General features: G+C 34.0%; 2 protein-coding genes across 2 annotated transcripts in view; both read left to right on the top strand.

The window, feature by feature from the left end:
- The window catches only part of Taf6 (TBP-associated factor 6), a 91,200-nt gene extending 84,717 nt beyond the window's left edge, over positions 1-6,483 (top strand). Inside the window, exon 12 of the transcript XR_016143301.1 lies at positions 6,377-6,483. The gene's annotated coding sequence lies outside the window, so the exon portion shown is untranslated. The remainder of the gene's footprint in view (positions 1-6,376) is intronic.
- Positions 6,447-13,182, top strand: LOC148941165 (bis(5'-adenosyl)-triphosphatase-like). The gene is made up of 3 exons (XM_089104636.1): positions 6,447-6,572; positions 10,774-10,949; positions 12,859-13,182. Exons 2-3 carry the CDS (start codon positions 10,818-10,820, stop codon positions 13,018-13,020), a joined length of 294 nt encoding a protein of 97 aa, XP_088960762.1. The 5' UTR covers positions 6,447-6,572; positions 10,774-10,817; the 3' UTR covers positions 13,021-13,182.
- The last annotated feature ends 1,277 nt before the right edge of the window (positions 13,183-14,459 follow it).

Below are 14,459 nucleotides of genomic sequence, written 5' to 3'. Positions count from 1 at the left end.
CAAATTATGGGTACACTTCAGGATAATAAATAACCTCTTATAATACTTCTGTCCAAGATCATCCTCCTTCTGGTAACACCTCCCTCTGCTCATACAATTAGTAAATACCATGGAATTGATGTTTTAAATATATGTTTATGCAGCTTAAGATATTTAATTTTTGCATATTAATTTTCACGAAGATAAAACTTCATATCTATCCTTTTGCTGTTCTGTTTTTTACTTCTCGTCTGAAGTCATCACTTGTATCCAGATAAGTTTTTTGTTTCACAAAAAACTTTGTTGTAAAGCCTTGCCCTTACACCACAACTTTGCTAATTTTACCGTCTTTCCCAAAGATCATTACTGCTTGCTGATTTTGGCTTACTTCAATCATTTTAGTGGGAGAAGATGAAAAAATTATATTTCAGTAATGTCTTTGGAGAAAATGGGAGAGGAAGATGCTCGGCGGTCCATTTTCCACTACAGTTCTTCCGTAAATTTTGACATTTCACCTCACTTTATTTATCAGTCCTTTTTGAACTTTGCCAAAAGAAGGATGCTGGGACTGTTTAAAAAAAATTCAGTTTAGTTTTAATGGTCGTATGTTGTTGTAAGTTTCTTTTCTTTTATATATTTATGTTTTGCTGAGCACGGCCCTTACACATAGGGCCGAACTATTCATTCAAATTAGAATTCCACTGTCTTACGAAGAGAATTCCCTATTGTTCTTCTTGTTTTTGATGTTTACAGTTCTTCCATTTATGAAAACAAAAATGTACTTTCATATATGTTTATTTACATCCTTAAAGTGACAGAAATTCTTATTTTGGGGTTAGCAAGTGGTCTGAATGCAGTACTTCATCCATAGTATGTTAGACATCTATGTTGTACTATTTTTCTCAAATTAGGGTATTTTTGTAATCTGCATTGTCTTTCTATGACGAACAAATAAAAGTTCAAATTGGGATAAGTCCTTTTATTAGACAGTGGAGACAGGCACAAATAATCTGGATTTTTCGATCATATACACCAGTAATAGTCATTAGCAGATAACCAATAATATTGCAGCAGTTTGTTACTCTTGCTATATTGCTTCCCTACGCCAAATTTACTTAGGCTAGGCTACCCCTATTTCTTGCACCCTGGATACTAAAATACCCTATGAGATACACATCCTGTCTATTATTTCATGTAACTGTATTTCTGAGTCACTAATGTGATTCATCTGAGTCACAATTGTCTGCGTCAGTAAGTTCTACAGGGACTTATACTACTATGACTCACACCTTTCACTTTTTAGTCATAAGAGAGGAACTAGAGTCCTATCTTTCCAGTCTGAACACGACTTGGACTCTCCTCATTTGGCAAGGGCCCAATTCCCTACTTATATAACCCTCCTACCTGGATAGATAAGTTATATATTATCTAATTTCATGTTTGCTGATTTTGGGAAATGAGTTCCTCAAACTCTTAACGAGTCCAGTTGCAACAGCTTGCCTTATTATATTTCAAAATTTATGAGTTTTCTTCCATAATAGTATTTGGCTTACGATCAAATTGTGTATAGCATTACACAACTTTGTGACATCGTTTTTCAATAAAATAGGCAATCCCTAGAAAAAAAAGAAGACAAATTTAAACATTTAATTTACAAACGTGTTAAAAACTATTTTATTATGTGGGTAGGTTATCAGTGTAAAAAGGAAATTAGTTCAAATTATGCTTGGTGACTGAGCATCATTTCAAGTACTAAGCTAAAAAAATAATGAGCCACCCTTAAAGTTATTTGTTAAGGATTAAATCGTCTTTGGCTTCGGAGGGAAGGGGATGAGCATAATGACTTATTATGAATTTTAAAATGCTTTTTAATCACAGTGATTCTAGTGGTTTTGTCATGACTAGTGACTGCTATTATAGATTGTGCTTTTTAGCTCCCAATTTTCCTTTATATGAAGTTTTTTTTTTAAAAGAAACAATAATAAAAAATAAGAAAATTTTTTAAAGGTTAAAAACTTATCGGGTCCACCCATAGACTTAGAAAATCACTGAATAGCTGATGTTTCTGTCTTCAATACTTCAAAAAATTATTATAATAATATAAACAAATTTGTTTACAAGAAATAAAGATAGTCTAAATTTTGAAAATTCCTCACATGGCCAACAGATGGAACTTATTCAACTAATAGGCTATGTAACAATTTTATTCTATTTTCCGCTAGAGAGTAAATTATGCATTGCAGAAACGATAAAGCGAAGTCGCTATACGACTGCCAACGACTGTGAGACTTAAATCTGATTCATTAGCGGAATCTTGAACAACCGTATATACTAGTGTCTTAAAAAATTGGAGAAAATCGCGAATTCTATTTTTAATGAAACCGACTACCATATGCAGCTATGCAGTTTTTGTTGATAGTAGGTTCCAGATTAAAAAAATAAGCAGGGGGGGGGGATCAGAAGAAAATCAACTAAAAAAACTATAGCACTACACAGCTGAAGAAGGTGGAGCTTCTCTTTGAAGGTTTAATTTTCTTTGGGTATCAGTTGATTAATCTTGATTGTTTGAATCATACAGACGAAATATTTTGCTTATTCGTTTTCACGATTCAACTTGGCAACACTGACAAAAAAGGGATATTGCCCTTAAAACGTCATAAAATGGGGAAAAATCGAAAAAAAACTTTGAAAATTGCAATTTTCTGTTATAAATAGACTTCAGGTGGGTCCGAGACAAAAAAGTTTTTGTTTTGATGTCCTTCATACATGAATTATAGTTAGTTAATACGACTGCATACGTTGTTGTATTCAAAATATTCAAAGAATCATCCTTATAATTGCGTTTGACTTATGAAGTTTCGAAATTTCCTCTAATGGTGCAAGTTCAAGCCTCACTTCTAGGCAATATTGATAATTCCTAGAAAAGAAAAGAAAAGAAAAGAGTGACTTATAAATAAAAAAACCCTTTTAAAACTACTTTATTTTGGGGTTATCCGTTTAAAAAAGAAAATCAGTTCAATTCAAGATTGGTGACTGAGCATCTTTTCAATATTAAGCTGAAAGAATGATGATTTTGATCCTTAACTTCTTTATATTTGTTAATGATTAAATACAAAAAATAAAAAAAATTCCAACTGAAAGTAAGGAAAGGTATCAAAATATAAAATGAACAGAAATTATTACGTGTATAATGGGGGTCAACCTATCCTCAATTCTTCACTCTTCACGCTAAAATTTTAAGCATTAAAAAAGCTTCTTATTGTTCTGATTAAACGCGCCTTGTATTTAAGGAATGGCTCTTAAAGAATGGCGAAAAAAAGTCGAACTTTAGCGTAAAGAAAGAGATATTGAGGAGGGGATAACCGCCCTCATATACGTAAAAATTTCTATTTGTCTTTAGTTTTGATGTTGCTTCTTACTTTCAGTTGAAAAAACATGTTTTCCATTTAATTTCTGATCATTTTTTAAGTAAGACCGGGAAATCTGGAAGTAAGACCGGGAAATCTCCCCCTACCTGAAAAATTACTTCCCCTTACCGAAAATTCCTCTATGGAAAGTTCCTCCGACTTAAAATACTCCCACCAGAAAAATCCTTCCAGACAATATCTTCTCACTGAAAATTTCCTGTAAGCTTTGCAAGTAGGTTTTTCTGTGTTGAAACCTATAATTAAATTCTAAGTATCTGTCAAAATTCCATTTCTTAGACGAGGCCCATTTCATTGATTACTATATTAATTCTGAATATTTGCTATAATTCCTAGAAGTTGACAGATTAAAATAGAGCAATTCTGTCAAATGCCCTGATGTGTATCTGCATATTGTGCTGAATATAAGTTACCAATTTAGATTACTTGAACCAGTTCGAATTCTGTATCTGTCCTCGCCATATGTACATTCACTGTATTATATGTATAAATAAACATTTTATACTCTAAACATAAACTATATGATGGTTAGAGACTCTAGACATCCTCCACCGGTAGAACCCAGATAATAGGCCAACGCTACCATAAGACTCCAAAGAGAAGAAGTCACAGTTTACAAAGTAGTACACAACTTTACAGAGAAGTAGACAATTCACAGAAAGGTGACCCAAAAGCTTACATCCCCCCGGAAAATTTTTTGCAGACGATTCCGGCTGAAAAATGTTCCTTAGCACTCTTTCTTCTGAAAAAGAATTTAATTTCTGATTGCTTTTCAAAACATGTTAGAGACCCTCGTCCGTGGGAAATTTTTGACGCATATCCCTCCCCCCCCCTAGTATGAATTTGCTCCCACAGAAAATACACACTGGAGAATTTATCCTGCGAAAAACTCCCCCATGGAGAATTTCCTCAATCAAAAATCCCCCCCCCTCCTGCAAAAAGATCCTCTAGAAAATTTAAACTCGGGTAAAATTTTCTTCGAACATTTCCCCTTAACATCTCCATAAGTAGAATTGATTTGGCAAAGAGAAAGTAAGACAAATAAAAAGAATCCCCTATAGGAATTCTCTTAAATTTGCCTAATATATGCTTTTCCCTGAAAAGTACACCCTCCGCAGCTCCCCTACCCCCCATGGAAAATTCTCTTTGTGGAAAATCCCCCCGCCTGAAAAACGTCTCTATACTTCCCAATAACAGATACTACACGCAGGAAATGGGCAAATTTCATAACTTCCATACCTTTTCAAAGGGTTTGTGGATTGGGGGTCATGTTATCCCGACTGGCATGGTTACTGAAGCTTTCAACTATGCTGACCAATATGGCTACCTCGAAATTTTGATCAGACAGCTTTGCGGATAACAGAGGCGTGGGATGGGGGCTAGTTACCCTCCAATCTTTTTGGTCACTTAAAAAGGGCACTAAAATTTTTAATTTCCGTTCAGATGAGTCCTCTCCCAATATTCTAAAACTGTTGGTTCGATACGATCCTCCCTGGAAAGAAAAAAAACATGCATCCGTGATCTTTTTTCTGGCAAAAAATACAAATTCTACACTTTAACAGATGGGAGCTTTTTTATTATGAAAAGAGTAGGTGACATTAATTAAATTATGAGATATTTTTAAAGAAAATTTGAAAGTCACCGAGAGGAGAGGAGGTGGAAAAAAAAACAGATGGGAGCTTGAAACCTCTAAAGTAGAATCCTAAGATATGCTGAATCTGATGGTGCGATTTTCATCAAGATTTTTTTTACTTTTAGGGGGATTTCCCCCTCCCCTTTCGAGAATCTGGCACATTTTCTCAGTTCCCTAGATTTTGACGGGCAACACTAAATTTGATGAACTTTATATATTTTGAACAAGCTAATTCTTTTAATGTATCTATTAATATCAAAATTTCATTTTTACAGCTTGTTAATGTTGAGTTGCATCGTTCCTTACTTATATTTCGTTACCACAAACTGTTTGATCAACTAATCCTTGGATTTTGAGGGAGGAGGAGGGGTATAATGAATTAACAGGAATCTGGAAATATTTGTAATCTTAAAGTGATTATGTAGGGATTCTTTGTTGTGAGTTGTGCAAATTTCCCTCTTCTCCCACCTTTTTTTTTTGCACGACCAGTTTTTAAATAAATAATAGCAATAAATGCGAATATTGTTTTATGTTAAAAATATCTATTGAACCTACTCTTAGGCTCAGAAAAATAGTGAGTGGCTGGTACATAAGATGAATATTTCTGACAAAATAGAATACTAATATAAAGTTATCATGTTTAAGGTAAAATTAAGATAGTCCAGAAACTTGAAATTTTCCCGAAAGGTTGAATCTCATTCATCGGATAGGCCCTGTGGTTATCTCATTTTGTCTCCACATAGAGAGTAAATTGTTCGTAGCAAAGCCGATCAAGCTACTTCGGTAAATAATTTGTGACTGGTAAATGTGATTTAAAGGAGAATTCTTAGACGAAGTTTACGAAGATTTCTAAAAAAAGATGCTCATTGGAATGCATATCTAAAAAAATACTATTGATATTTTCTACAAATATAACGATATGTGTCCTTTTACGTGTTTTTATTCTTCCAAAAAAGGACATTTGCCCCTTTACCTCCCCCTTTAGGCGTCTACTTGATAAAAGTATTGAGTACAATGAAAATATAATCAGGTTGTTTTGTGGAAAAGCCTTTTTTTGTGTAATTTCTGTAAAAATAAAAAAAAACTAAATTTGTGTAACTGCAGTTAACAAATGTCAAATCATTCTTAGTCCAACAAATTAGAGATAAAACCACTGTTTTTGTATAGTTTAACTTTCCCTTCAGTATGACCACTATAAATCACACAGCCATATCATCCGAAGTAACTGTCATTGTTTCAAGTTTGAACATCTTTGACCCCTCAAAAATCACTGGATATAATGCAAGTCAAGATTACTATAGGCAAAATGTAGAATTACACCATAATATGTTTCTTTTAGCAAACTGAGAACCAAAGAATAACTGTTTGAGCAAAAGGCTGTGAATGGCCCAAATTCAAAGAAGGGCCGAGACAAAAACTAGTCTCGAGCAAATGACAGTTAAGAACTAAAACAGCGCTAAGCAAATAACACACAAAGTTCGAGAGAAGATGAGGGTCGACTTGTCACTGGAGCTAGTTGGAAAGGAAGGAACTGAGTAAGTAAGCTTTTCTTTACCTAGTATAATAGCAACCACCTGCCTGTCTAAATTTCTTTGAATGTAATATTCAAATTAAATTATAAAACTGTAAACCCTTTTCATCAATTGGTCTAAACCCAAAATATCATACGTCTCTTTTGAAATAAGTTATGAATTGAATCCCCTGAGCCCCTTTTTGGCCCTAACTTTAGTTAGAGAGGTACTTTCCCTTTTGGAAACCTGCCCATTTGATTTGATAGAAGTTTATGTCTTGCGGATAATTTAAGGTAGCCCCTTGGATTTGTTCTGATTAATTAAAAGATACATGATCTAATTAAGATTAATTAGACCTGTGATCACCCTTGTAAATAACTCAAGATTCTTGTTATATTTTTACTTCATTTGGTTGTGGGTCTTATAATTTCGCATTTATACTTTCTTTTTGTTAAGGCTTGGTCTCTCTGAAAACCAACATTGTAAAAGAATAAAACAATCTACGATTAATTAAATTAAAGAACTCAACTGAGTGTCTTCCCAGAAGCACAAAATTGGTGGAATAAACTTAGAATAGATGGGTTTAAGGTGGAAAACCCCAAAACAAGGAGTGGAGCCTTTATTAGCTGTATACCCTTTCCACGGTTAGCGTTTCGAGGAACTTAAGCACGGAGTTTATAAAATAAGTAACACAGAAATTGGAATTTCTTGGACTCTAGTTTTGCTTACCTCCTATGTTGATTTTCCAACGTTATAAGGAGGAGAGTCCTATCCTCTTTTGCTCGTTCTTTCCCTTCCTTAATCCATTCTTCCTTAATCCGTTCTTTCCCTTCCTTAATCCATTCAAGGCTGTAGATACATCTAGGTGGTTTTGATGTTATACAGAGAGGCTAGGGAAAGGGGACTAATATTGTCAAACTAAGAATTTTAAGTTCCTTTAAGTAGAAGGAAATTAAATCAAGGATTTTTCCTACTGAAGTTAAATATTTTATCTGAGGTCCAAGGAACACTGATTCCAGTCACAAGAAATAACTAGTAAGTACCTTGTTTTGGATTAAACTGATAAGTTTGCGTCTAATCAATTGTGGTTATTTGGAATTTTGGCTCACCTTAGAAGCTATAGTTTGGACTAAAGAATTTTAATACCCCAGGACCCAAGCCTTAACTAACTATCCAAGTCTGATATATTCAGTTAGAGTTTCAGTAGCCCTAAACTTAAATTAATTCTTTTTCTCGGTGATGGCGCTTGGAAAACAGACGCAGCCTCCTTGGAACGACAGAAACACACACAATATAAGGCTATTCAAACCTGAAGAGAGCCACTGGGAAGGCTTCATATGACAACAGGAATTATAACGTTCCTTTTTTTTTTTTTATCAAATTTAATAATAAAATTAAGTTGTCACCGAGTTCTGAGTACCGATTCGAACTATTTGCTTCCGTTAAGAGCGTTACCAGTTGATTGATTGTTCCTCTAAGAACTTTGGGTAAAAATACTTCTAAATATAATTTAATACGTTCAGAAGGAGCGTTTAGAGGGAGAGATTTACCCAGAGGTTGCTTAAGAGCAGCAATCAGACTTAGTTTCTAGTACTAAAAATAGGTCAATCTTACAACTGGTGTCAGCGGTACTCAAGTTCGTTACAGCTTTCGTTTAAGTGGATGAGGATGAATAAATTTATAAATTTTATCAAACTTAGTTCTTTTTCTCTTCCAAGGAGGTGCAGGTTTGGTTTTTCCAGTGGTTGTTTCTTTCCTAGCAGTGACGGTAAGGTTTGAAACAGTGTTCATTTGAGTAACAATTTTTAAACAGTTTAACTTGGAAGAAAATTTGACAGCTTTTACCATTCTAAAATGTTTTCTCTCTTCTTCTTTCTCTTTCTTACAAGTTCCAATATCCGTATCATCTGTAGCTTAAGTCCTTTTAGTACCAGTGCCATAGGTTAATCATCTTTAAGAGTGTGTGATCACACTACTAGCCTTTAGGATTAATTCAAAGCGAGATATTGAACTATTCCTTGCACAATTTATAGACTAATTCACTTTAGAGACTTAAAATCCTTTAAAGGTTCAAAATGTTTCCCACACTAAGAGTTTACAAAGAAAGAACCATCATAAGTTCAAATGAAAACTGAATCAGAGAATTAGAAATCCCGTTAGAAAAAGCTCAGGAAGAGAAAATAAGATTAGAAGAGAGTGCGCAATCTTGAATAAGCGCTCAAGAAGAGCAATATAGAGGCAGCCCTATTGTAAATAGACTTCAAAATCTGTTCGTAGAACAAGCACCCTCATCTCGTTGCTAACATACCCAAATGATATTCACTCATCGATTACAACTCTTGAATCAAAACAAAAATACAAAGGAGTTTAGAAAACAGTAATCCTTCTATGAATAATCAAGCTATTTGCTACACACGGGGAGAAACTCAAAGATTTGTGACTAGTTTAAATATTTCTAAAATCAGAAATATAGATCATTTAGAAAGACTTCTAAAAGAAGTTTTTTTACATGAAAAACCGGCTGCACAAAAACTCCAAGAACTTTTATCCGAGAAACAAAAACCTTCTAATAGTACATCAATTTTACTCCCGAATTAAGGGAAAGACACTAGATTATACAAAAATTCTCCTTGTTTAGGGGCAGACGACATAACTATTAGTGTTTTTAAAAGTGGTATGCTTCTTTCAATCACAAGCAGTGTATTAGAACAAGTTAAACTAACAGATGATAAGAACAAATTATTAGCGCTGGCAATAAGATTTGAAATTCCCTTCAAATTTAGATGAAAGTATTTGTTGCGTTGGGTTACCTGAAAATAACACTGAACCGAGTTCTTTTCCGTTTATGTAGACTGCTGAAATGGCAGATCATATTTTTTGTAAAATGTTTTCTTGATAGTGTATGTCAAAGGAGTTTATTAAAGGACGAAATATTTCAAAAATGTCCAGAGAGTGTTTGTGGACGCCTTAAAACATCTATCCGAACCGTGAAATCTTTACGTGGAGAGACCTTACCACTAATAGGGGAAATAAATGTAGCATTCTGCATTGCAGATGAGACAAATCGTAAGGAAAGAATATTTTGGAAATTTTTTAGTGGTCTTGGAGTTGAAATTTTATGTAATTATTGGATATGATATTCTAAACAAGTTAGATTATATATTAAATCTGCGGAATAATAAAATTTCTTTAGGAAAACCTAGTAACCAAGAAATAAATTATCTTGCATTCTTTGCTGAAGAGGTTTCAGGTCGGGGTATGGCATATATAGCAAAGCAAACTTGTATCCAGGCCAATTGTTTTAAAATCAATAAACTCAAATTGTCAAGTCTGTCAGAGACCTTTGTCGCTCATGAAGACACTTTAATGTTTACTCCGAATATTGAGACACAATTACATATTTCCCCATCGCTATGTGAAACCTATAATAATTCACTATAAATAGTTTATTTTAATCCTGGTGATGAACCTCTTAACTTACCACGGGACAAAACGGTTGGTACATATGTGGGTTATAAACAGTGATTATATGAAAATTTCAACCCTTTTAGCAGCAGGATTAACAGAAAATACAGAGGAAGCCTTTTCTATAGAAGCTCATGGAATAAAATGGGAAGATCACGAATTTTTGAAGAGATTTAATACAGACCCTTTAAGCCCAGAAAGAAAACAAATTGTAGAAGCACTTTTGTTAAAAATAAAACCAGCTTTTGCAACTGGACATTATGAGGTAGGACAAATGACCTTCCCAGATATAAAGTACAAATAGAACTAGACATACCTATTAAATGTGTTAAACAATTTCCTTTGCCATTTTTAGTGACTAAGTGTTTGCAAAGACTACGTGTTTGCAAAGACTACGTGTTTGCAAAGACTACGTGTTTGCAAAGACTACGTGTTTGCAAAGACTACGTGTTTGCAAAGACTACGTGTTTGCAAAGACTACGTGTTTGCACAGACTACGTGTTTGCAAAGACTACGTGTTTGCAAAGACTACGTGTTTGCAAAGACTACGTGTTTGCAAAGACTACGTGTTTGCAAAGACTACGTGTTTGCAAAGACTACGTGTTTGCAAAGACTACGTGTTTGCAAAGACTACGTGTTTGCAAAGACTACGTGTTTGCAAAGACTACGTGTTTGCAAAGACTACGTGTTTGCATACGCGTACCGTTAGTGCATTAAATCAGATTTTTTTTGTTTAATCGCTTTTATATTTTTGGAACAGATGTCCTAGTATCCCCAATTCGACCAGCTCTAAGGATTGAAAACATGGACGCTTGTGAAACGACACATGTCTTTTTAACTGTCAAGAAAGTCCAAGCAGTTCTTGAAAAAGTTCATGAGACGACATCTTCTACCATTTCAATTCAGGATGGTGTTGATGCTGGACAGACGATAAGGGTAAGCTAAGTTCTTAGATATTGTAAGGGAACTAGTAAAATAGAGGCATTTGTTGCCTCTGCGGTTACACCTTGTATAAACTGTTTAAAAGATTATAAAATCCATTTTGTCTCTACACGTCTAGCATCAAACAGTTTATGGTAACGAAATATAAGTAAACTAACCTTAGTGAAACAATAAGAATAGAAACGGAATATAGTCAGTATTAACAGAAGGTAATTCAACACAACTATTTAAAGACTAACAAATGGAAATTTATTTTCTGTACAGCGGTAAAAATATTGTTTTTCAAACCTCTCTTTTTTCAACGGTAATTTTTTTTTAAACCTCTTGTTTTTCAGCGGTAAAAATATTGTTTTTTTTCCAATTAAACTTAAATTTCGCATATCTATGTACGTGAACTTTGGAATCTAGGGCTCTTAGATATGCTCTCTTATTTAGAACTATATTTTTTTCTTTTTTATGCAAGTTCATTTTGTTTAGTTTTATGTACATTTCTACTTTCCTTGTGCAAAAGATCAAATAATGAAAAAACTTATCATGGATAAGGCTGTATCAAGTGGGAGACTGAGTTACCTGGTCTTGCTAGGATGCTCCGTATAGCAAAATGAACGCATAGTATTCAGCGCTGCACTTTAATTTATGCCAACTTTTGTTGCGTAATAGATTGAAAAAAAAATATTCCTCCGAATAGCATACTTTGATCTCTTGTACGATTATAATCAAAATTGAATATAAACCTTTTCTCGTTGCAGACTTTTATTATAGAAACTGGAAGCTTATTATACAAAGTATGAATGGGGTAACAATGGAGTCTGATAGCTTGTAACCTGAAGACGCTTGATGAAAACAAATTAAAAAAATTACCTAAAAGTTATATTCTGTAAAAATAAAATATTTGAATTGTTCAAGCAAAAACTATGAGTCATAAATCAAAGTGGACCTCATTAATGTTAATCCAAAGAAGTTTTGTAACGTTTTGTGCCAAGTAGATATTGTGACGTTTTTTGTCACGTCCAATTCTCTACATTGACCCTGTTGGACCGACTATACCAAGGATATAGAGCCTGTAGCTTTAATGCTTAGCACAAAGCGTCCTTAACGCGAAGATTTTTCAAGGTACAAAGGAAAATAAGCAATAAACAATAGACAAAATAAAAAATAACACCTATATCTAACCATCATCCTTATCTAAATTTACATAACTGTCATGCACCACGGATGATACAACAGCCATGTGTGCGCCAAATGTAAAACAATAGCATATACGTGCCAAAACCTATTTCCACTAATCGATTTCTCCCTTCCAGTAGAAATCCTTTGCCCGGAAGCTTAAACACTTGTATCGTGCCACGTTAAATGCGCGACAAAGTTGCTTGAAATTCCAGTAGAAAAGAATATTTTCTCCCTTGTACCTATCATAGGTACATTTTTGGGTACTATCCCATTATCTGGGCCTCTCTAAAAAGTCAAGTTTGGTTAATGCTAATGAAATAAAATGAAATAGGACGAATATATAATAGTTTAGAATCAAATTCGGGCTATATATTTGCACATTAGGGGGTGGGGGGCCTGTTTAAAGCATTGCATATATTAAATACGTAACCTAATATAACCTAACCTAGGTACCTTTTTCCCTCCCTAAACCCCCCAAAAAACCACAGGTTAATATCGTATACGCAATGAAAACCTTGCAATCATTGCCTGCTCTATAACAGTTACGACGTCAAAAACGGGTTTTATCATTGCCTAGTTTATAGTGATTAAGCCCAGAGGCCCGGATAAAGGGATAGTACCCATTTTTGCCTTAAACTTATTATTTCTTAAAATCCCACATTAATCACATAAAATGGATTTTGAAGTAAAAATTAATATTAACTATAATAGAATATATTGTTTGTTTTTCCAGCATGTTCCCGTCCATGTTCTACCACGTAAAACGGGTGATTTTGAGCGACCTGATGATATTTACAACAATATCCATAAGCATGATAAAACTGATGAAAGGCCTTGTCGATCAAGAGAGGATATGGTTGAAGAATGCAAGCAGCTAAGAAAATACTTTTATTAATTATATCAAGGCAGTGTAAATAATAAAATGTTTGAAGTCGCTTTTTATGTAATAGGTAACATTATTTTTATTTTTGCACATTATTGGTGACAAATGCAAAAGCAAATGCACAGAAAAACAGAAGAACCGAAAGTTGAAAAACATCCCTAACTCAAAAACTGATTCCAAAGCTTTGTTTTTGGCTTCAAATTTTAGAGCGACGGTGTAATACAGTAAATTTCGTCGTAGAAAAAATTGTGTATCACAATTGGTACGTACAATTACTAATAAATGAAACATTTATCCTTATTAATTTTGATATAAGATAAGATTTATTGCAAAAATCATGTGGGCCATAATAACATAGAATACAATCTACAAATCAAAAAAAAAAAAAAAAGGAAAAAGACCAACAAAACGACAAAAAAAAAAACCCCCACAAAGGTTCAATATTTTAACCAACAAAGACCAATCATAATAAAATTCAAATCCTATAAACCGTAACAAGCTATCCCCTCAAACATGATTCCCTATGTTTAATCCCTAAACGAAGAAACTTACACAACTGTTTAATAGCACATGTATTCCTCTCAGCCATCCACTCAATTAACCAGCATTCACTCCCTAACACTCGTCCAAAACATTCATTCCGTAATTAATACAGCTCTTCATACTCGGATACAAAATGAAATAAGTTCTCATTCACACATCCACACATAGGGCAAAAAAGGGGCCAGCTCCCAACCTAAGCTTTCCCAAAAATTTCCTTCTCTCACCTAAATTCAAACTAAATCCCCTCTTACCAACCAAAAATTCTTCAAATCCTCTTTATTCAAAAAAACATTTAAAATAAACCTCCTCCCCCCAACAGTCCTTAGCTTGGGAGTAGTCCTTATGAGCTAAAATTCTCGTAAAATATCTTAGATGAACAACTTTTAGCTTAGCTGCTTTAGCAAAACCCTAAACCTCAGAACCCCAATGTGGACTGGAAGCTACTTTTGTCTGGAAAACTCTTTTCTGGATCCTCATGTCAGCTGGCTGACCTAAATTACTTCTCAAACGCATATTTATTAGCCTATTATCCCTTTAATTACAATCTTCTACATGCCTCGACATCTCCCTTAATGTACTAAACTGAACACCCAAATAAACAAATTCTTCTTTAAACTCTAACACCTTACCTCCAAAATTAAAATGAACCTTAGAATCAACATCCCCTTTGCTCCTAAATACTAATACTACTGATTTCTTAGCATTCAACTCTAAATACTTCTTTTCTAAATAATTTTTATTATATCTAGAGCTTCTGAAGATTATCTCTACTATCAGCCACTAGAGCTATGTCATCCGCGACTAACATGCATGATAACCGAAGTCAATCCAAAGATACATAAGGGGCTCCACTATTATTCATGGATCTATATAAATCATTATCAAATAAGAAGGCAAGCTTTAGAGAT

This window comes from Artemia sp. Qi Xiang Cuo, chromosome 18 (genome assembly GCF_049724085.1).
Source record: "Artemia sp. Qi Xiang Cuo chromosome 18, ASM4972408v1, whole genome shotgun sequence".
NCBI lineage: Eukaryota > Metazoa > Arthropoda > Branchiopoda > Anostraca > Artemiidae > Artemia > Artemia sp. Qi Xiang Cuo.
The sequence above is the reverse complement of the archived record's forward strand: the minus strand, read 5'-3'. Positions and strand labels throughout refer to the sequence as shown.

Bases quoted from the DNA above. Each gene is read 5' to 3' on its own strand.
- LOC148941165 (XM_089104636.1), top strand. From the start codon at position 10,818: ATGGACGCTTGTGAAACGACACATGTCTTTTTAACTGTCAAGAAAGTC. The intron at 10,950-12,858 runs GTAAGCTAAGTT...TTGTTTTTCCAG, and splicing joins ATGCTGGACAGACGATAAGG to CATGTTCCCGTCCATGTTCT.